At 38.0% G+C, this 24,128-nt stretch overlaps 1 protein-coding gene across 2 annotated transcripts in view; it reads left to right on the top strand.

The window, feature by feature from the left end:
• Nucleotides 1–24,128, top strand: part of MAPRE2 (microtubule associated protein RP/EB family member 2) — a 107,893-nt gene that overhangs the window by 57,875 nt on the left and 25,890 nt on the right. For both annotated transcript variants that reach the window (XM_016195951.2, XM_016195950.2), the window contains exons 3-4: nucleotides 16,728–16,873; nucleotides 20,190–20,403. In XM_016195951.2, coding sequence (XP_016051437.1) covers nucleotides 16,728–16,873; nucleotides 20,190–20,403 — 360 coding nt within the window. The remainder of the gene's footprint in view (nucleotides 1–16,727; nucleotides 16,874–20,189; nucleotides 20,404–24,128) is intronic.

The raw sequence follows: 24,128 nt of genomic DNA on the forward strand, positions 1-24,128 counted from the left end.
AATATTTTTTTATTGCTCTCTAGAGAGGGCGGAGGGAAGAGGGAGAGAAAGAGAAACATCGGTAGGCTGTCTCCTGCGCACTGCCCACTGAGGACTGAGCCTACAACCCAGGCATTTGCCCTGGCTGGGCATCGAACCAGCAACCGCTCAGTGCACAGGGCGATGCCCAAGCAACTGAGCCACACCGGCCAGGGCCAATCCTGTTCGTTTTTAAAGCTCTGCTTATTTTAACCAGGCACAAAGTACAGTTTTATACTTTAGGGGTGTAATAATGTCATAATGTCACAACTTTTACATATCTCTACCATTTTCAGTGTGCTTTTACATGTAGTATTCATTTTAATTCTTATAACAACCCTGTGCAAAAGGAGTATTTTTTCCTATTTCATGTAAGAGGATTAAAGCTCAGAAGCCAAGTGGCACAGCTGACACTAGAACGGGACTCCTTGGATCACATCCTTGTGCTAGCCTTGCCATGTGCATGGTAGCTGTGGGTGTGGCAGAAGGCACACTGTGTCTGTACGTGTGTGTGTTTCTGATTTTTTCCATGTCCATTTGTCAAGAACCCTTTGGACATCTCTAGAAACATAGGAGTTAGAAAAGAAGTCCGTATCACCGCCCTTTTAATTACATTCTAACTGAAGAAATGGGACATACCTGGTCATTCTACTAAGGGTGTTACCCAATAGTACCATCAACACCAAGAACTTTTTTTTTACCAATTGTAGTGAGACACTAATAGAAAAACACAGACATTTCTTATAAAATCCTTCCTTGTTCTTCCTAGCGATAGTGGGGCAGGGAAAGAGCCTTACCTCTCTGTCTATTCTGCTTGCCCCCTTCTCTTTCCCTCCAAGCAAGACAAGGTAGCTCTGAGATTTCACCGCCTGCTGTGGAATAGCTATGTTCAACTCTCAGAATAATTTCTGGTGAGTGAAATAGGATAATGCTTCCTTATAATGGTGCACATACACACGTGTGCATGATCCGCTATTTGAATGCCAAGCATGTGGCCCTTTCCTCATGATGAACCCAGGCTTGCTTTAAAACACTTGTACCTGGGAGGACTTCACAACCTCATTTTCTCCTTTTCTCCTTTTCTCCTTTCTGTGCTATTGAGAAAAATAGAACATCTTCTAGAATAGTTTTGTAACAGGCTTGGTTCCCCCATAGGATTTATGCCTCAAGGTATCACTATTTTCCATGTATTTAGTTTAGTAAACCTGTATTGCTGTAGCTATGCTAAGAGCTTCCATCAGTATTTCTCCAACTGTTTCTTTAATGTGAAAAGTTGATGGTTCCTTAGTCTTATATAAAGGGACTTGCTAATGTAATATTTGAGAATAGTCACCCATTTCCCACCCAGTTCCGTCCCCTTATTCCCATGTTTTCCAACTCCAGCCAGGTGGCAGTCCCTAAACCCTTTCCATATAGAATTTCTAGAGCTGCCAGTGGTTTATAGTCACAGTAGACACTGTGCTAGCACAGTAGAAAGATGAATTGGACACTGTCCCTGTCTTAAAAAGTTACTCACCAATCAACTAAGAGAGAGAGCTAATCAAAATGCAAGTCATGCTGCTGTTGGGTTTTCATGGCCATTATAGTGAAACAGTTAATTCTGTGCTGGGAACAGAAAAACTTCATAGAGGAGGTGATGTTTAGGCTAAACTTTAAACAGTAAGAAATCTCTATTCAAGTGTAAAAGGTGGCAATGGGAAATTTTAGGCAGAAAATGTTTGAGCAAGACAGAGAGGTGTTTTTGGCATGTACATGCATACATAAAACTCTGAAACATATTGGGATAGGAGACAGCAGAAGAGGGACAGTAGTGTTTCAGGTAATAAATGCTGTAGTATCCAAAGAAAGGAAAGATTATTCCCATCTAGAAAAGCTTGTCTTAGCCTTTTTGGGGTCTCTGGCCAAATAGCCATGCAAATTTAGTGGATGGTCAGTAAATACTTATGAAATGGAATTTAATTGAAATGCTATTCAAATGAAGATAGGATTCGGGCCAAGAAAGGAAGATGGAAATCTTGAGTAAAGGTATCGGTTAGATATTGATTTGATGTTCCAGCATATTGTTTTATATATTCCTGAAGTCAGCAGTTGTTTGAGTACCTCCAGTGTGTCAGATGATGGGCTAGGAACTGGGGATACAGCTATACCAAAAAATAATACAGCCCGGCCAGGCGTGGCTCAGCAGTTGAGCATCGACCTGGGATCCAGGCGATCGGGGTTCGATTCCCGGTCCGGGCACATGCCCGGGTTGTGGGCTCGATCAATGACTCTCTCATCATTGATGTTCCTGTCTCTCTCTCTCCCTCTCCTTTCCTCTCTCTGAAATCAATAAAGATATATTTTTTAAAAAAACAAAAAAAAATAATACAGGTCATACCCAGAACTTTTCCTACCAAAGTTCTCCTTGACACATTTGTATCTGGGACATTAAAGGGGTGTTTTTTCTCAGTTTACCCAAATACAAAGCAAAGGTGGAACAGGGTCATTGGATAAAAGTAGACACCTAGCCTGTCTCACCATCAGACAGCATGTAACACTAATGGGCGTCTATGCATGGGAATATCTGAAACATTAGTAGGCCTTCCAGTTTCTACACAGCTAAGGTGACTGAGCCAAGTATCTCCAAGTTCTGCTGTTCTTCAGAGGAAACATTTTTTTCTAACCCGTTTTTTTTCTGAATTGTGTTTTTAAATTTACAGTTTATCAGCCATGTAGACACTATTTTAAAAAAGGAAGTGTCAGAAGTCACTGTCAAATGCTTGGGCATGTTAGAATTGCATTCCTGGAAACAGAGTAATTGAATTGCTTGGCAACTCTTAAAATAACCATCACTCTGCAGATTGGGTTTTTCTACCCTGTCACCATTACGTAATCCTGGCAGAGTGCAAGTTACCTCTCTTTCTGTTCTCTCTGTTCCAAGGGTTTGTTCTTACCCAAGTATTAACACTCATAAGCTTTTATGACCAAATTATTTGACAGTAAGAAGCATGTAAGTGTGAGGCTCATGCCAACACCATTTCCTGCAGTTTCTCAACATTCTCCTGAAGGAGGATCATTTTCCACTTTCATTTCTTCTATATTACATTTGTGTGACAATTCATGGCAGAACTTTAGAACACTTGAAAAGCCAAATTTTAATGAAAACATATATGTCAGTTTTAAAATTAGACATAATTGTGTTTAAATCCACTGTTTAAAAATACCTCCTGTCCTGCTTTCTTTTCTTTTTAACTAAAATTAAATTCCATTCTGCTTTTATTTCTCCTGCGGTCATAGGATTGAATCTCTGAGGTAAATCCTTGTGCATTCCTCATACTAATTTGAGTTCTTCCTAATACTAGAATTGTGCTTAGAAAAGCAGTGTGTTCTGGGATTAATCTGTGAACTATAAAGAAAGTAATTCATTATAGAAAAATATTCTCTTGCATATCACAGTCTTCATGAATGTTATATGGTAGTTCCTCTGTAATTGCTGGGAGCTTCCATTGGTACTACCCCTGGGCTTTCTCTGGCCACTAGACCACTTATCGGGTAGCTGTGGGGACAGAGTGCTCAGCTCTGGAAAGTAGAGGATGTTATTGGTATTGGTCAGAGCTGGTGGACTAGATTTGGGTAGAGAGTGGTGATAAGTAAGTAGCCCTCACCTGCAAGCCTTGGAGAGCAGGTAAAGTGGCTTAGATTTGGGAAGAACCCTGGAGCTCCCAGTCCTAGTCCCAGGGACAGTGACCTCTGCCATAAAAAGCAACCTGAGAGAGTGGTCCATTGTGTGGAAATGGACACAGGTTTGTACTGATCAATTCATATCATTACATCTTACACTATACTAAAAGTCTCTTCATCAGATACAATACCTGGAGTTCACATAGTGGCCTGGCAGATAGAACTGTTGATAGAATGATACGGGTAATGATTCAGTAGAAATTCCAAGAAATTGGAAGTGTGTAAGCTTTAGGTTTCTTACCCTTAATCTCATTTGCCCTTAAAGTAGATATGTTCTTAAAATTATAGCTTAAAAGTGTTACAGTTTAGGCACTCTCTCTATAGACACCTGTGCCCAGAAATAAGCATTGGTTCCCTACTTCCTACCAAATTAAATTAAACTTTTTTTCCTGGTTTTTAAAATCATGAGTACTCTGACTGCCACCCATCTTTCCAGTATCTGCCACCATTACTCCCCTACCTATAGCTTACGTTTTCCCAAACTCATCTTTCACCACATGTTCTAATTTTCTGTCTTTGCTTGGAATGCCTCCCCTGAAGGCCAACTCCAGTGCCACCTTCACCCTGTTCTTCCCAGTCATCCTTCAATGAGATACAAGGTCTCCCTCTTTCAGTGCTTGACTACAAACGGGCATTTACTACAAACCTCAACATTAGAGGTAAAGCTCCTTGAAGACTGGAAATGACTCTGCCAGTTTTGACTTGACATTATCTGTTCAATAATACTGATTACTCTTTCTTGGGTTTTTATTGGGCAGAATTTTCGAACTCCTTTAGTATTTGTGTGTCTTTGCCATATAGTTTAGCACTTACAGTTGTTTCGTACTTTTGTTGGTTTTTCCATATGTGTTTCTCTGGTCTCTGAAAGCTAAATTCCTGGGTTCTTTAAGATTGAAATCATATCCTTCAGTATTTGTTGGTGTATTGGTTTTTCATTGATTAATAAAGTGACATCTTTCTAAATCACCTACAGATGGATACTTCTTCAGCAGTGACTTATACCCACAAAAATTAGATAAGAAATCTGTCCTTTCAGATTCTTGCCTCGTAATCAAGCTTTTCTGAATTTAAATCTTCCCTTTTTACATAGTCATATGACTTAACACTTCCAAAAAAAATCTTTGTCTATTAAAGTAGAAGAGGTAATACAAACAACTTTATGAAAATAAGTGAGTGCACACAGAAAAACTTTATCTCCTGATATTACAGCTTTCTAGAACTTTCTATTTTGATGACCCTAATGAGAAAACTGACCCTTTCAGAATGGCTTTCATGTGTACCTTTCTAACTTGCTTTTTACTTGTAATAAAGGCTTTTTGTGCCTCCTTTTCATCTCTCTCTAGAATGCCAAATTCTAACTTTAGCCCTGTTCTCGGACTTCAGCCTCCGGGACATCTTGCTGCCAATTTCAGTATCAGACTCCCTGGAAGCCAGTGACATTTTGTCCTGCACGTCATCTCCTGCTTCCTTCATTCTTGATTCCCATGTAGAAGCCGAATTTGATGAGCACATTACCCTGAAGGAAATCACTGGTGTTAGAAACTAGAAGTGAAACGGAGCACCCAGCACTTGGTCAACAATTAGTAGGTGAAAAGAAATCTTCCAAACCAACAAGATAATTCCTCACTTGCCATTTCTGTATTCTTTCAATTGGCTGGATCTTTTTTGTATCAGCAGGCAGATTTGAAGTTTTGTACTTTTTACCTAAAGCATTAAAATGCAAGATGACAATTTACAGGGTGACTATGATTTATTTGGATAGAACAATTGTAAATTGTCCATTTGTACTTCAGAGTTCTTTACACTATAGTTTTTCAACTCAGAAAGTTATCATTAATTACTACAAAAATTATCTTCACAAATGCCACTCTTAATATATCAGCTCTTTTCTGAGTACTTTGCATTTTTATTTATTGTACTCTAGCTCTTTCTCTAAAATTTACCTTTTAATAAAATATTGATACCTAAATCTTAAGGTCTATTTGTATGCGGATCTTTACTATGTTGAAATTTCCTTTTGAAAGATAAAGGAAAACATTCTTCATTCTTCCATAATTTGTTGATGAAGCACTTTTAAATTAGCACGTAGATCTTAATATCTGATCAGTTTTCTCCACAGCAGGCCTCACTTTTAACATTGTTCTGCAAGCTTCTTAATAAAAATCTGATTGAAAGGCAACATTACTTTCTAAAAAGTATTCTTGGTTCTTGCAGTCAGGTTGTAAAGAGAGAATGTTTGTACCTTTAACTGTAGTTTGCTTCAGCCTCATAAGATTCTTAAAAAGGTTTTTATATCATATAAATTAGTAAGAACCTGAGGGCACATATCAGATGAACACCCAACCATGTGGTGTGACAAGACCTTTTCATATATCCGCTGATACTCTTAAAAATCCATCTGCCTGAGAAATGATTGCTGGCTTATTTCTTTTTCTGTAAAAGAAGGAAGATGGAAATGGCCTTTGACAGCTTACTCTGTGTGTGGAGAAGGGGCGCTTTCAGCACTCTGCACAATTCACATAAGCCTTCTCTGTCCACGTCTGCGGGAGTTGCAATCTTCCTGCTGGTTATTACTCCTTTTCCTCTTCATGGAATCAGTTTGAAATCTACTTGTCTTTGGAACTTATTTAAAATATGAATAAAAAGTTTCTGACATAACTCCAAGCAGTGTGGAAAAAGCAGGAAGCTCAGTTGAGGACCGTCAGTTGAAACCAGATTTCTGAACTCTAGATCTTTCTGCTTTTGTGACTTGGGGCAGGTGAAGTAGACAGTCTCCTAAGTTCACTTGAACAGAGTTAAATAATACTGTGGTAACTGAAGCTATCAAGCTGCTATTCATACCAGGAATGTGAAAGATGCCTATGAAAACAACAGAGAGCTACTACTAATTTCATCATATTTTTGTTGGATTAGAAAAATGCCGTTGAACTTTGGTATTTTAAATTCCTTTAAAATATTAACGTTTCAGAGTGTTATTTCACAATTGCCATTAAACTCTTCAAGCCTTGTGTTTGTATAGGTACAGAGATTTCTGCTGATGTATTGGAAATAGGTAGCCCTCTGTTTTGCAGTCTCGCTTTCCTTTGTAGGAGGCCCTGATTCCCCATAGGGGAATACTGCCTTGAATGTGAGGTCTCTGACCTTGGTAACAGATGAATTTCGGTAGTAAGATCAATTCAAGGGAAGACAGGGCTGAAAACGAAAATAGACCTGAAATGATTTTGTGATTAATATGAAAGCTATTTAATATTCAATTAAATTCTAATATGAAAGATATTTCTGAAATGAAAGTTACCTAATATTCAACCACTGAAGATGACAGAAAATATGGTTATGTTGCCGAGTATGTACACATCAAGAGCTCAAAGTGGAATACATGGAAGATAGGATCACCAGATCTGTAATATGGAAAGGGCATGAGTAGGTGGGTGTCCCTGGGAGTCTCTCACCACATGCAGCTGTGTACTCATGCCTCTTAAGCGACTGTGACAAAAGATGGTCATGGCTAAGAGCAAGAGCACTGGCAAAAGTCTCAGTCATATGAGGATGAAGCATTATCTCCAAATTAGCAGAAATATCAAGTATCCCTTAAAAGGGAAGTTGAGAATCAGAGAATAATCTAATTTTAGAGCTCAGAGATCTATCCAAACCTGACGTTTTGCAGATAGGAATACTGTTGGCTTAGAAGGGTATGATGACATGTCACAGTTCATTCAAGATGATTAAGCTTAGCTCCAAGGAACAACAGTTCAGCTCTTTATCCTTCCCAACCTCCTCCCTGGTTCTCACTGATATTAGATTGAGATAATAGCTTTTTTACAAGTCATTTACCTATAATGATTCCTGTAATGAAAGATACAATTGCATAGATGTGTCCAGTACATTAAGGTTGCCATTTCTTTTCTTCTGACCCTTCATCAATACCAAATAAGATTGTGGAAAGTTGTAACTAAACCCCTCAATGATACAGGCATTTCTGTATAATAGTTCCTTGGCCTGTGAAAAATTCAGATGGGCAATTTGAGTAGTTGTGGCAGAATTTGATGTAACTTGATGCCTTCTTCAAAGACTGTGTCATATTTCTGGGAAAGTGCTATGAGATTTTGATAGCAATTATATTTATAAGTATATGTTTGCACATATATGTATATGTTTATGTATAAATATATATGGGGAGAGGGAAGTAGGGAGGGAAGAGATGAAATGCTTATTATATTTTGCATATATACATTATACACATATAAAATGAAATTCTTAAAAGTATATATACTAAAATATAAAATCACGACTTTGGAGCAAGTGAGCAGTCTTTCTATCCAGCCCAAGATTCTGCTGTGAATAGAAAGATAAAGCTGACGCCCTTGACATCACTTTGAAAGGTTCTTATTATTTTGCAATTTCCTTTGTAACTCCTTATATAGAAAATTTTCTAAACTTTCTTTGGACCTTGACTTTTCAAGCTTATTATTTCCTGGAAGCAGCATAGAGAAAAGAAAAAAAAAAATTTAATCAAAGTTCAGATTAGAGTTTAAATCCCACTTCTGTTATGTATTTAGCTGAGCCCTGTTCCCAAATCTGTAAAATAGGGTGATGATGATAATACCTCTGTAGGGTTCAGAATGTTAAAAACAGATATGAAAGCTTTCACAGGTTTTATACAAATATGGGTGTTTTCATTTCTTATAACTCTTGGCAAAATATATTCCATAATTTTATTACTATTTCCTTTTTGTTACATGAAAAGTTTCTTTTTAAAGTGTCCATTTATCCTGATGTTATTCTGTTGATGTCCTGCAATCTGGTAAAAATGAGGTTGTCTTCTGCTTTCTATGATTTCATAGACTTACGGCATAACCTTCCTAATCGTTTGAGTGTGGATATTACTTTTAGAGTTCTGCCTCATACAGTGCCCCTGCCTGTTCATTTCAGATTCCCTTTCCCAAACTTTTCAGCTCCATTATGTCATTTTCCACATGGCACTCTATGAAGACGTAATATTTTCCTTTTTTATATTTATTTCCTGATCATTTCCAGAATTTTGTTGACCTTCATAACTACAGTAGCAGTCTGTGGGCTGATGCTCAACCCACTGAGCCAAACCAGCGAGCGCTGTACAATTTGGATTGCTTTTACCTAAGTGTGTTATATTTAGCCTTTTGAAGTTTATCTTTCACTTTTCTGTAGGCTTGGTTTCCAGAGTGGTTCTTGTTTTGGTTTGGTTGTTTTTAAACATTTATTTATACCCCATCAATTCTTTAAAGAATATATAGCAACTCTTCAATTAATATTTCTTATTTGGGACTTTGGTAACATTAGAATTTTATTATTTACCAGGCTTTGCAGTTCAGCTGTTATACCCTGTAGGCCTTCATTCATTAACCAGATATTTGTTGAAGCCACACTTAGCCAGGTACTATATTAAAGGCTTGGATACAGAGGGAACCAAGACAGATGCAAGTTCTCTTGAAACCTACATTCTAGTGAGGGAAGCTAACCCACAAATCAACATGTAAATTAACATTAAAATACCAGACATAAAACAGGATGAGGTGATAAAAAGTGACTGGATGCACTTCAGATGTCTGAGGTGACATCTAAGCCTTCATCTGAATGGCAAGGAGAATGTGAAATTCCAGAGGAAACAGCCTAAGGCAGGAACAGACCTGATGTGTTCCAAGGAAGCTGGTGTGAAAGGAGCTTCTTAAAGGGAAATTAGGCAAGGGAGAGGCAGACAGAGGAGAGGACTGTAGGCCAGGGAAGGAGTTTAGATATCATAGAGGTTTTATAGGAAACTACTGTAGTATCCTTAGCAAGGGGTGGTACATGATCTGAATAATGGTAGCCTTGGCATAATTTGATGAAAGTGGGATCAGTGCAAAATGTAGGTCACATTTTGGCAAGGTTAATGAAATGACCTTGCAAGCTCTGTACACCTTTCAATGAGGAACATCCTGATTTATGGCTGGCTAGACTTCCAGGACAATGGCAATGATTTTTGAACTTTCCAGTCTGTTGGTGCCCAATTTATCTGATGAAGGAAGAAAATATAGAACTTCAAGGAGGGAGTGGGTAACAAGGGCCAAATACTATTCATAGGTTGAGTTGGATGAAGAAAGGTTAGATTTGGTAACAGAGAAGTTATTGAGGGCCTTGACCAGAACATGGTAAGACTGGAAGACAATTAAATTGGTTTGAATGGTAGATGAAACAATGGAAATAGGGACAATTTTGTCAAGTTTCACTGCATATAGGAAGAAATAAATGGTACAGTAGCTACAGGATGATGTAGAATGAAGGATTTTTTATTTTGTTTTGACAATGTCAAATGATACTAGAGCATGTTTGCATGGTTTAAAAATAATCCATACAGAGAAAAAACGACATTGCAAGAGAGAGTGAGAATAGTTACAGGACTGACATCAATGAGAAGGTGAGAAGAGATGTGATCCAAAGTTCAAATAGAGGGCTGACCTTTGATAGGAATCAGAATACAACAGCTTTGTTCAGGTGATGCCTTAATATGGTTTTCTACCCCAACAAGAACCCTTGATGATGTTTTTAGTGGCAAAAATTAATTTCAAGGTATCCTTTTCACGATGTCTCTTAAGCACTAGCAATCTGAGGAACCAGGAGTTGAAAATGAAACCAGACACAATGTGTCCAGGCTGCCTGTCACTACTTGAGCCAATTAAGCAGAGAGGGTTGAGTTGTATATAAACATTTATTTCAATAATGCCGGAAAAATGAGAGAGCAGAGGGATTTGTCCACATAAAATCTGTTCTTTCCTTGTACTAGCTGGTTGATTATATAAGGGTAGGGAAGAAAGGCTGCATGCAAGGGAGATAGGAGGATGGGAGGATGGCTGCAGGGTCTGTGGTCCATGTCCCTCCTTCCAGGATCTGAAGTCCGATAACAAGGTAGTTAATTTTCAATAGTGTTAAAACCCAGCTTCACCGGTTCCTGGGACCTGAGAATGGTCAGCATTCCTGAGGCAAACTCCCTGAGCGGGGTCAGGCTCCAAGCACCTCAACGAAATCAAAGTGCATCCTCCCCTTGTCTATTCTCAAAATGCATTTTCTTTTCTGAGCAATGGACGCATCCAGCCCTAACGGTGTCTCTTATCTTTTTACACCTCTGTTTTTCTTCTTGCAGTACATCCTCTAGTTTCCACGGGTCTGTAAGAAAACTTATCTATAGTTATTAAGGTGAATAATCATTAAACAACTATGGTCCTATTCCTGTTAGGTGCCCTCCCCCATTTCATAATCATGGTCAACAGATCATGATCAACATTTCTGCCCCCTGACAAAACTGCTCAAATGGACCCAGGGGCAAGAGCAATAAATCTTCAGCATAGTTCCAAAAATCAATGAGATATTTCTTAAAAATTCTCAGGGGCTCCTTTGACTGTAGAAAATAAGACATATGATATTATACCTAAAAGATCGTGTTATATACCATTTACTGGAAATAATATGATCTACCCTTTCTACATTGCTTATTGAAAAAAGTATCCCTCTTATTTGATGCTCATTTGATTCTGAAATACATAGGAAAGGTGCGAAAAACCCAGAGCTTACAGGTAGTAAATTGTGCAGTTAGGATTCTAACCAAATTTTTTTTTTTTTTTTTTTACTTTAGTGCTCAAGCTTTTAGACCCTTAAAAAATATGGAAAGTTTCCCAATTTATTTTTTAAATTTAAAAGAACCATGATAAGAAAATAAAACAAAAGCACACAAATCTCACAAGTATAGGTGCAAAACTCATAAAGTATTTGTGAAACTAAACCAGCACCATAGTGAAAACTTAGTAAACATCACCAGGGGGACTTATTCCAGGAATACAGAGATGATGCAACATTAGGAAATCAACAAATATGATTGATTGTAATTAATAGTTCAAAGGAAGGAAACACTTTTATTATCTCCATGGTGGTTGAAAAGGTAGTTGATAAAACTTCATATGCCTTCCTGATAAAAACTCTTGGTAAAACTTAAAAGAGTATTTTCTTAGTATCATAAATCAGTGGCCAGAAACAGAAGACAAACATGAGATATTCTCATTAAAGAAAAAACAGTATATATATAAATATATATACAGATATATAGTACAACAAATGTGTCATTTTATGCATTATGATTTCTCCCTAGGAAACCAAAAATAAACAACTAAAAATTTATCATAACTCATGAGTTATGAAATACATGTTTAAAAATCAGTTTTCAATAACCTGAATGTAATGGATAGCTGCCTAGAAAGACATAAAATACTGAAACTTAAGAAAAAGTAGAAATTCTAAAGAGATCTATATTACAAGAGATTAAATTAATTTTTCCCCCTCAAATTCCACAAAGAAAAGCCCAGGCCCAGATGACTTTAATGGTAAATTCTACCAAATGTTTAAAGAAAAATTAACACCAATCCTTCAAAAACTTTCTCAAAAAATAAGAGGAGGGAACACTTTCCAACTCATTCTATCGGGCTAGTATTACCCTGATACCAAAACCAAACAAAGATATATGAAAACTACAGACTGATATCTCTTATGAATATAGACACAAACGTCCTCAACAAAATACTAGTACAGTCTAGAAACATATAAAAAGGATTATACACCATGATCAAATGGAATTAAATGCAAGGCTGGCTTAACATATGAAAAGCAACCAATATTGTATACCATATTAATAGAACAAAGGGCAAGAGTCACACAATAATCTCAGTAGATGCAGAAAAAGCACTTGACAAAATTCAAAACTCGATTTCATGATAACACTAAACAAACTAGGAATAGAAGGGAACTTCCTCAATCTAATAATGCTATCTGTGAAAAATCCACAGCTAACGTCATACTGGACAGTGAAAAACTAGATAATTTCCCCGCTAAGACCAGGAATAAGACAAGAGTATCCGCTCTTAGCACTTCTATTCAACATTGTACTAGAGGTCCGAGCCAGGACTACTGGACAAGAGAAAGAAATAAACTGAATAGTCAAATGCGAAATAATAAAGTTGGACCCAAACCTTATACTAGATACAAGAATTAGTTCAAAATGGATCATGGCCTAAATGTAAGAACTTAAACTATACAACTTTTAGAAGAAAATGTAGGTGTAGATCATCATGACTTTGGATTAGGCAGTGATTTCTTAGATGTGACCCAAAAAAGTGGTAAATCGTACTTCATCAAAATTAAAAACTTGTGTGCTTCATAGGATACCATAAATACGTGAAAAGGCAATCCACAGAGCAGGAGAAAATATTTGCCATTCAGATACCTGGTAAGAGACATATCTAGAATGTAGAAAAAACTCTTACAACTCTCCATTTTAAAAAAAAAGCCCAATTTTAAAATGCATGAAGGATTTGCATAAACATTTCTTCAAAGAAGTTTCTACAAATGACTAGAAAGCATATGAAAAAGTTATTCAATATCATTAGTCATTAGGGAACTCAAAACCACAATGAAATACCACTTTATCCCCACTAGGATGACTAGAAGAAGAAAAAAAAAAAGTGTTGATGAAGATGTGGAGAAATTGGAAACCTCATATATTGCTGGTGAGCATATAAAAAAGTACACCTGTTTTTGCAAAAACAGTTTGGCAGTTCTGAAAATGTTAAATATAGAGAAACCATATTCCACCCCTCAATATGTCCCAAGAGAATTGAAAACATGTCCATGTAAAACCTTATACACAAATGTTTATAGCATCATTGTTTACAGTGGTCCAGAAATGAAAACCCAAATGTTCATCACCATGAATAGATAATGAAATGTGCTGTATTCATACAATGGAATATTATTCAACCATAAGGAATATGAAGTTCTGATACACATCACGACATGAATGAACCTTGAAAGATTTCACTAAGTGAAAGAAACCAGACACAAAGGTCACATATTTCATGATTTCATTTATATTAAATGTAAAAATTAGGCAAATTTATAGACAGAAAATAGATTAGTGATTATGAGTGCCTTGGGGGAGGAGAGAATAGAGAATAGCTACTAATGGGTATGACATTTCTTTTGGGGTAATTAAAGTCTTCTGGAATTAGATAGTGGTGATGGATGCACAATTCTGTGACTGTATTAAAAACCACTAAATATACTTTAAAAGGTTGAACTTTATGATATGTGCATTATATCTTAATAAAGCTCTATTAAGTAGTAAATGACTAACTTTTTAAAATTTTGATTTTCTATATGCCATGAATGAAATGAAAAAATATAATGGAAAGGATATATGCATGATAAAATTTAAGAAAATTTTAAAAGGAAAGGGGAAATCATTCTACAGATACTAATACATATTTTAGTGTTTTAAGTAATGAAGAATATGTAACACAGAGACAGACCAAATAATTTTAAGTCTAGAAAGAGACCTAAGTGCATGTATTAGGAAAGTGATATATAGTAGATACTTTTTCTCCTCAGTAGTAAAAGTATAGATCATTTGTGAAATAATGGTGTTCAACACTTAGCCAACTTCATCCGTTGGCATTTTGGGTTGAAAATGGCAGAAAATAATCCTTGCAAGCTTGAGCAGAAGATGAATTTAAAGGAAAGAGATTGCATAACTCAGCATCAATGGGAAACCAAGCTCAGAAAATGACAGCAACCAAAAGATGCTAAGGAGTTGGGAACAGCCAGCCTTGTGCCTCTGGGCTAGAATGGTTAGGATGCCACGGTGCTGCATCACTATTTCCATTCTCCAGACCCCACCACTGCCACCATGACTACATTCTCATGGTCCCTGCGTGATTTTGTCACTCCCTCAGGACCCTGAAATGCAGATGAGCATCCAAATGTAGCGCCTGAGTCATGGGCCTGCATCTTCACTGCTGGGGAATGGGAGAAAGGGATGTCTGCCCACCTTTGCTACTGTGGTGGGAGGCAGGGCACTGTAGCATCAACTCAGGAAGGTTTTCAAATGCTGGAGAGCCCAAAGTGACAGATTTCCACTACCATTTGGGATAACTAAAATTAGAACCATCCTGTATATATCACAGACCAAAATAAATTCCACATGGATTCAGAATGTAAATGTAAAACTGAAGACCATAAAAGTATTTGAAGAAAATACACGTGAATATTTATGTAATCTTGGTTTGGGAAAGTTGCTAAGCATGATATAAAAATCAGAAAGCCATTAAAAATGTCAGTAAAGAGTATTATATGACTCAGAAAGGGAATCATGGTCTGTTAAATTTTCTTTTTTAAAGTACATACCAGAACATAAACAGTGGTTTTCTCTGGATGATGACTAGACCGAGCCTGCCTTTCTTCTCTCCTTCCCTCATTCCCTCCCTCCCTCCTTCTATTGAAGTTTTTTTCAAGAGCTATTTTTAAATTTTTTAAGTGATTTGGTTGATTCTTCATAAGAATACAAAGACTTCTGGCTTGCCATAGATAAACTTTACGAAACACTCTACAAAAGTGAAAATAACTCTTGAAAGAGCAGGTAATGAGAGTGTTGTATTTAGACACCCCCATTTCTACAGAAATGTTAAAGTGGCCATTGGAATTCACTCCATCTGGTGGCACTTCAAAAGGAAGAACCGAATAGTTGGATGATGACTGTAAGAACACACCCAAGATCATGATGTTTCTCTTACCTCCTCTGATGTTTTTTGTTTTGGTTTATTTTATTTTGTCTTGTTTTTAAGAGAGCCCATCTGCTTGACTAGAGATGGACTAGTTAGTGTTTCGGGTACTGGCATCTAAGGGGAAGCATCACAGATGTAAAGATTCTGCAGGACATACTCATTGTGGCCGAGATTTCATCACTTTATGCTCATCTATAAACGAGCTGCCCCACCATTCCCTGGCCTAGCAGCCCTTAGACTAAGCCCTGATATTCTTGTTCCCTCATGTCTTGGATTCCTATCCCAATAAAGGATGCTCGACATCTATTTGACATAAGAGACCCGGTGGGTTCTTCCTTTGTAAAGGTGAATTGCCCAAATGGAACGAAAGGCTCCTCTCAGAAACCGTGATACCAGGGGATGAAAAGAGCCTTTCATGTTCAGAACTGGTGCATTACAGAAGCAGGCGAGATCTGGAGAAGCCGAGGAGGAAAGCGAGAACACAGAAAGAGCCGCCCGCAGTGGCTTTTTCTCCTTGTAAAAGAAAAATAATCATCTGGCTTTGAATTTCTTTTTCTTTATAGACTATAAAGAATGTATGAATGAGCAAACATAATCTGACAAGGATTTTCTAGTTGAAATTGTCATGATCTAAGAAGTTCTTCATAAAAAAAAAAAAAAAATCAAAGACTTCCTAATAAACCTCCTTTTCTCTGACCATTTCCTCAGGGGCCTCACTGAGCATTTCTGTTACTTTTATTTCTCAGTCAGCAACAGTGCGACTCTGAACTTCTGTAGGCTTCAGAGTCTCCATCCTTCATGTTCATGTGGGAACCCCACTGCTCTGGACTGGAGTTAAATTGGTATACAACTGGTTTTGGTATTAGATGGCTTAGTTACAGTTTCCCCTAAGCCGTTTTGTAAAACGGAGGTAACCAGCTTGGGCATGTGTGTATGTTTTGAGCTGCTCGTTTCATGAGAACTTTAGGAGTTTCCTCGTGTTTAAATTTCTAGTATTTTGATCTTACATTTACATATTTTGATGTCTTGGAGCTAGATGAGAGAAAAAATAGGTTCCTTTTTTTCTGGTAGAAGCTAAGAAGAGTTATTTTACCCCCATTTCCTTGACATTAAGGTATGAGGTTGTGTTCACTGTTCGTGACATCTGGCGATGCTGTGGTGGACGCTGCGTCCACACCCGGCGCTGAGGAATGGGGAGGTGCAGGAGCTACACTGAGGCGCTGTCCCTTCCCTCAGACACCAGGCCTGGGGGACCAGGAGGGGGGCACACAGGGCAGGGAGGGCTCTGTGTGATGAGAGCTCCTTCCTGCCTAGCAGTCCTCGGCAGCACCTGGGGACAATAAGACATGCCAGTACTTTTCTTGTCTCTTCCAGGGGCGGCCTATTGCCAGTTCATGGACATGCTCTTTCCAGGCTGCATCAGTTTGAAGAAAGTAAAATTTCAAGCCAAGTTGGAACATGAGTATATTCACAATTTTAAACTTCTGCAAGCATCATTTAAGCGAATGAATGTTGATAAGGTAGGAGACTAACGTGTACCTTCATTAAATGCATTTTCTTTCCTTAAAATTGTTTTTGTGCAGAAATGTAAAAAATAAAAATATATATCAGTGGGATATATCTTGCTATCTCAGCAATAGGATGAGGTCTGTACAAAGCATAGGGCATCAACCCTAACTTCCCTTATTTGTATGAGTTTTTTATTTAATGATATTTCTAAACTGGTAGCCATTAGACTAAAAATCCTAACAGGAATTACAAATGTCACAATGTTGTTATTCTGCCTTAGCTTTGCAAATAACAAAGTTTTACGTTTGCCGATGCCGCTGAGATTCTTTGTATATTTTGTTCCTTTAGAGAAACAGCAGGTTACAGTGGAAGCAACATGGGTTTGAATCCCAGCTCCATTAGTTGAGCAAGTTATTTAAATTCTTTGAGTCTTAGTTTACCCATCTATAAAATAGGACTAAAACCCCCTTCCCTGTGGTTATATGAAGTTAAAGTGAGGGAATATGGGTGAAAATGTTCAGCACAGTATATACACTCAGATTCTCAGAAAGTGTCCATAAATTATCCTTTTTTTTCCCTTCTGAATTTTATAATTTTGTCCTGGAATGATACAAATGGAGTTAGACTGGAACCCTACCCTCCCCAAATAAAGGACTATTTCTAAAGTCCACGCAATCAGCACGTTTCCTGCTATTCATATACATATGCAGCTCATATTGTTTCTTTAGGATATATCTCTTAGAGGGGATAGGCTTGGAAAGAAACTAATTTTGAATAAAGGAAATAAACCAGCAGGGGAGAAATGGAAAAGATAATAGCAATAGATAGGCTATGGAAATAAAAAATAAAGTCCTTGGGTCACTAAGAAATAGAGGTTAAATAAAGAAAAAGAGAAAAGTTTGGCAAACTGTATATATTTTCAATTTAATGCAATTAATACCTTTCTAAATCAAAATGTTCTTATCAAACTATTAATCTTGGTTTCTCATTTTCTCAGAATTTTTATTTCAAAACATATTCTCTTTAACATCTTAACCTTTGGAATTCTTTTCAGCTTTATTTTTATGTTCTTTGCTGTGGTTAATTTCCAGTTAGCTCCTTCAAAACCAGAGCTGTACAGGTTCTCCTTACTTATTAGCAACATCATTAATGTCTTTTTCATTCATTTTTCAACACATGCTTTTCTAGTCTGAGAAAAGGAATGCCCTTTTATAGGTTTATTGATGGAATGTGCTATATAACAAATTAGGAGCTCCATCTCTCTAGAAATATACACATACAGAGTAGATGAGCCATTGTTAAGAATATTGGAGATAAAATTCTTGTAGTAGAGGACAATTGGCCTTGGTGGCCTTCACTGGCCTCTCTAGCTTAATGTGCTGTGATTCTACCCAAAGGTCCTTGGAGAGAGACAGTGGTCCCTGTGCATGTTTGTCAGAGCCTGACAGCATGCAGAGGCTTCTGTGCAAAGATTTACTTGCCACCTGAGATTGTGTACTTATTCCTGGAACTTTCATTTTGATAGGGAATGCAAAATTAAATCATTGGAAGTAAATGCCTACTTTGAATGGCTAGTTTGGCGCCATCATCTAAATCTGTTTACAAATTTTCATGTTTGGCAGAAAGCAAAATATATAGCATGTTAATTAAAGGGCCTTATGCCCAAAGAAGGCACTTTCTTAATATCAGCATAAACAAAACCTCTAAATCAGAAGACATGAAAATATCTAAATACAGTGGTACCTCAGTTTTTTAATGTAATCCGTTCTGGAAGACTGTTCGGGAACCGAGGGATCAACAGCCTACAGCTAGGTCTCAGGATCTTGCCCTCAGCGGAAGCCATGTGGTGTGTTTGACTTCCGAGGCATGTTCGAAAACCGAAGCATTTACTTCTGGGCTTACAGCGTTCATAAACCAAAATGTTCGTCAACGGAAATGTTCGAAAACCGAGGTACCACTGTAGTACAATAAAAAGTCAAGTAAGTGCACGTGTGGAATGAGTTCTTCCGTTAGGCAGACTTCCCTGAAGTTTAGGAGGAATGAAAGGAGAAAAGATATCAGCATGTGAGTCTCCAGTCTTCATGAAAATTGTGGTCTCCTCTAAAAGTTTGCTTCTCTTTATTTTGTTATGCACTTGACTTAGTTTCAATTTTAGCTGCATAAAAATCCTTTTTGAAAATTTTTATTGCTAATAATTTAGTTTAATGGATGGCAATGGTATATATCTCCCAACGTGGCAAAGTCATGCTGAAAATTTATACAGTTCCCATCCATGTCATTACACAGTGGCGCTGTGTTCTTTGAGCACTGGGTTTCTGTCTGAATCTTACACTCACGCACAGGTGCATACACACAATCTAACTTACTCCCTAACTTTGTAAGTCCTATGGCTCACATTCAACTAGTTTTCCAACCCAAAGAAGAGGGAGTAAGAATCTGGTAATGGGGCAGTTGGGATAGCTAGGCACCTTCCCATTTTCCTTCAAAAATAGCTGCCCACTGAATTAAAGCTAAGCAGTCACACCACATATTTTCCTGACATAAAATGAAGGTTCCTGTAGGACCTCTGAAGGAATACTGATTAGTTGTTTAGGTTGCCAATAGGAAAGAAAAAGCTGAGATTCGTCTTAGAAGTTGAGGTGAATGCTGTGCACCTCCTCCCTCAGAGTCCCTCCAGTGACTCCCCTAATCAGCCTCCAGTTCTTTTCCTCTGCACTCCCACGGCATGCCAGCTGTGCTCTTGTACCCCAAGAATTACTGGGCCCTGCATTAGGTGGTTGTCTTGGTGCTTCTCTCTCTACATTGTTAATAAGCTCTGTGAAAGCTCGTTTTAAACCATAAGATGGATATATATTTGCATTGATTTTATTCTCATATATTCACATTCTCTAGTAGCTGTAATCCTTTTAAGAGTTTATTCCAACACAACTGGACCAAGTGCTACAAAGAAATAAGGAAAACCCATTAGTCTTGAAATAGCACAATATCCCAGGCCTGTGTTTTGGGGGGAGATGCTTTGGCAATAAACATACTGTAATGAGGATCAGCCCCTCTTGACAGCTAAGGGTATTCCTTGTTTTGTCAGGTTGTTCAGAAGTATTAAATGTTCGTAGGAAACCAACTACATACAGCATTTTAGTTTATTTTTTTCAATGTGATGAAAAATGATAAGAATTCTAGAATACGGCTGGCTAAGAAGCTAGGGGAGAGACCAGTAGTTGTGAATTGCAGACACGTGGGAAATAGTTATATTTAGGTGCCACTTCAGTTGTATTAAATACAAACAAACCCTAGGCTAGTGACTCACACGGTGATTTTATATTGCAGGTAATTCCAGTGGAGAAGCTAGTGAAAGGACGTTTCCAGGACAACCTGGATTTTATTCAGTGGTTTAAGAAATTCTACGACGCTAACTACGATGGAAAGGAGTATGACCCTGTAGAAGCACGACAAGGGCAAGATGCAATTCCTCCCCCTGACCCTGGTGAACAGATCTTCAACCTGCCAAAAAAGTCTCACCATGCGAACTCCCCCACAGCAGGTATCGTCACTTTCATTTTCGAAAATGGCTCAGGCCCCCCTGTGCTTTATGTGTTTCATTGATTCTTCCAAGCAGTCAGTATCCTAATGCCTCTGGACGGTTTTATTGTTGTCTGACCACATTTCTCTTCCTCCCACTGAACTCTCTGTTGTGAGTCTAACGATCATGATTTAACTATTACAAAGGCAGAGCTGTTCACTTTAAGTCGCCGAAGCTGTATGTTAAATACTTCAGAGATAGATTGCGTTTTCCTTGTATTTTTTTCCTGAGAAATTTCAAGTAGTCTGTTTAGATTTTGACTGAAATATTTTTACTGCTTACTTGCTGGCACTGCATACCAGAATATGAACTGATTTGTGCTTTTAAGTATAAATCATCTATAATCCTTCAAAGGAAATTCATGAAATCTACCTCCTATCTCCTATAAGGGGCCATTTTTATGTGATGATATTCAGCAAGACTCATTTACGCAGCTTTGTCCAAAAGTGAAGTCATTTAGGATAAATACCTGGAACTTCAAAGTTTTTAAAACTTTTGTGGATAAAAATCTTTCTAAAATATATTATAAACATCCTTGCTCTAAGAAGCAGACTTTACCAAGCAGAGTGTTCTTTTAAAATTAGAGTCATTATTATAAACATGAGTTCTGGTACTGGACAGTTAAACAACGAAATCCTCGAAACCATTTGTATTCCAAAAAACTGTTCACACTTGTTAAGTCAGTAACCTTAATTTTGTAAATAATACAGATTCCTTATTTATGCTGAACCTCCAGTCAGGATGGATTAGAAATGGTTATGACAGTACTAATATTAGACAATGCATGCACTTGTCTGGAACTCAAGGAAGTGTAGGCTAGAGGTAAACATTTGTGGGTGAAGCTGGAAGTGAGTACCGAGTGAAAAGGGGTGAGTGCCATGAGAAACTCTAAATTAACATTTGGGCAGAAAAGGAAGGGCTTGCGTAGGAGCAGGGAAGATGCCAGAAGATGGAAGGAAATGGGGGAATGACATGTCAGGGAAGCAGAAGGAAGGGAGCAGAATGGTCAGCAGCACCTAAATCTACTGCAGAGTCAAGTAAAATGAAGACTGGGGAAGTCCACTGGGTTTCTCAACTTGGGCATCAGTCAGTGGAATGATGGGACCAGGAGAGGGTTGAAGAATTAGAGGAAGGAAATGGAGATGGCATAAAAAGCCAACTTTGAGGCCATAGGGAGAATGAACTTATATAAAATAAACTAAGCACAGATCTTCGGGAATACATACATTTTAGAGACGAGAAAAACGAGGAAGCTGAGAAAGAGATGAACATCGGGGGAAACACCAGGCAAGCTCAGCAGCAGAGAGCAAACAGTAGGGAATTTCTAGAAGGAGCGATCACCAACACTGCCTAATATTAATTGTAGAGAGACCAAATAGGATGAGGCCTGAAAATAGGCCAAAGAAATCTGACTCCTAGTAGGTGATTAGTAATCCTTTAGAAAATCGGTCTGTTACAGGAAGTCCGATTGGAAGGAGAACAGTAATGTCCTGGGTCTGGTTTCGTTTGCTTTTAGGACAAGGCACAACGAGCAGGTTTGTAAGATGGGAGAAAGGTCCATGGAGATGGAATAATTGAAAATAGGAAAAAGGAGGGGAAATTGGTGGAGTGTGACCCTGAAGTTGGAGGGAGAAAATGAGGTCCAGGGCATCCGTAGAGGTTTAACGAGGAAAGGGAATATTTATTTTTTTGAAACAAGTACTGGGGAGAGGTTGGGTACAAATTAAGCCACAAGGAGTTTGGGAAACAAAAATTTATGGGGGTTCAAATTGGCCTTCAACTTTTGTCAGAAACTTTCGTCAGTCCAGGAGCTAGGAAAGAGGGGGGGGGGGGTGTTTTCTCCAGTTAGGGATTCAGCAGGCAGGTGGAGTGGGAGGACCAGGTGAGAAAACAAAGGTGGCTGGTATTTCTCATCAGAAGGTCTTCTGTCGCTGTTAATGATACACAGATTCACCTTGAAACTTAGCTGCCACTTTTTCACGTTTTAAGTAGTGAAATTGGACAGGCCCCAGAATATTTGTCTTCCACAATCATAATGTGTCCTTAAATTGGCACCAGCCCTTCTACTCCTTCAAACAGAGCTGTCATTAGGCTGCCTCCGCTTCGTTTTCTAGGAATTCCCTCGTCTGTCTTTCACAGAAGCCACAGAGAAACTTGTGCCATTTTGATAGAAAGAATATCCATGAACCTGAAAGAGACATATATTTTTTCCAGAGCTTAAAGCTCAGGAAACTCATTAACGTCAACAGATTATAAATCTGGCTTTTAATGTTCCAGAAGGCAGTATTCCTGAGACATGGGTTCCTGATACCTTGGCCATGGTTACTTCATTGGTCTTAATTAGGGAGAAAGGATATTTTCAGAAGCCAGATCAGTCAGACCCTTTTTGATAAAATATGTTGTGACTCTTGGACATTGTGGGGCAGTAAAACTATGGAAAAAATTACAGGAAGGTATACATCACATGCAGAACATTTTTTTAAAAGCCATACTAGAAGGGTCATGTAAGTACAGTAAGGCTCTCATTTTTCTAAAGGTCATATATCCAGCTCTCAGGGATAGTCAAAAAAATGTAAGCCAAGAGTCAGAATAGGTGTAAAATCTGGTATGAATTCATGCACTTTCCTCTTTACACACAAGAGAGTTCCTAGGATATTTATCCAGAGTCTGTTTGCTCTTAATTTACACATAATTATAACAAACATGGGGATATGGTTTCTCAGCACATAACTCACTGGGGCAAGGAGTACACTGATATCAATAAAGAGTACAAGCATTAGTAAAAAAAAAAAAAAAAAAAAAAAAAAAAAAACCAAAAATACTTACCAAACCCTACTCAACAGCCCCAAAGCCTGAGATCTTTATTACAGAAGCTGATAGCTCCGTACATCTCAGTAGCCCTCAGGGTCTGTGTGACACCAGCATACGTTCATTCACACCCTCAGAGTCCCTTCCAAGTCCTAAGATTCTCTTTAATTTTCTATTTATAATCATCTCCCCCATGAACTACTTTAGTCCCTAAACTGGTCTCCCTTCCTCTGGTCTGAAACCATTCAAGGACCTCTTCTTCATACAGAACTCAGATTTTGTCCATCCCAAGTTTAAGACAAATGAAAGTGATTGATGAGGGTGAGGGTCAGCTGTGTGGGAAATTCAGCTCTGTACCACAGTATCTCACAGTGATGCCGGGTCAGTAGCATTCAGCAGTAATTTCTGTTCCCACCTCTAAGCTTGGTCATTTCTTAATTATCTGCATTAGTGGAAACAAGCAATGGTTGGTATAATCAAACACAGGGGATGAGATAGTCTTTAATTATCATTTTCATTTTGGTTTTAGAATGTTTGATTAATTTTGCAGTGGGTTTATCTCTCCCCGAATATATCCTTAGATTAATATTAAAATTAACTTTCATGTCCTGACAATCATACCTTAAGAACAGTAAGTGGAAGCTCCGGAGCGTCTTGTGGCAAAGGGACTGACTGTATTAGAATGGGAAAGTGATCGTGGAATGGATTATCCGCATGCTGATGATTAAGAAAGGACTGCCTGCATTGGCAAGGAAATATTTTTCACGTCATACAGACTACTTATATAGCCATGTACCATAGGTTGTTTGCTTGTGTATAAAATGGTTGCACTCCACATGGTTGGTGCATTCTGTTTTTGTGAGAATGTGCTAGATTTT

The sequence above is a fragment of the Miniopterus natalensis genome, chromosome 7 (assembly GCF_054644295.1).
Source record: "Miniopterus natalensis isolate mMinNat1 chromosome 7, mMinNat1.hap1, whole genome shotgun sequence".
NCBI classification, from domain to species: Eukaryota; Metazoa; Chordata; class Mammalia; order Chiroptera; family Miniopteridae; genus Miniopterus; species Miniopterus natalensis.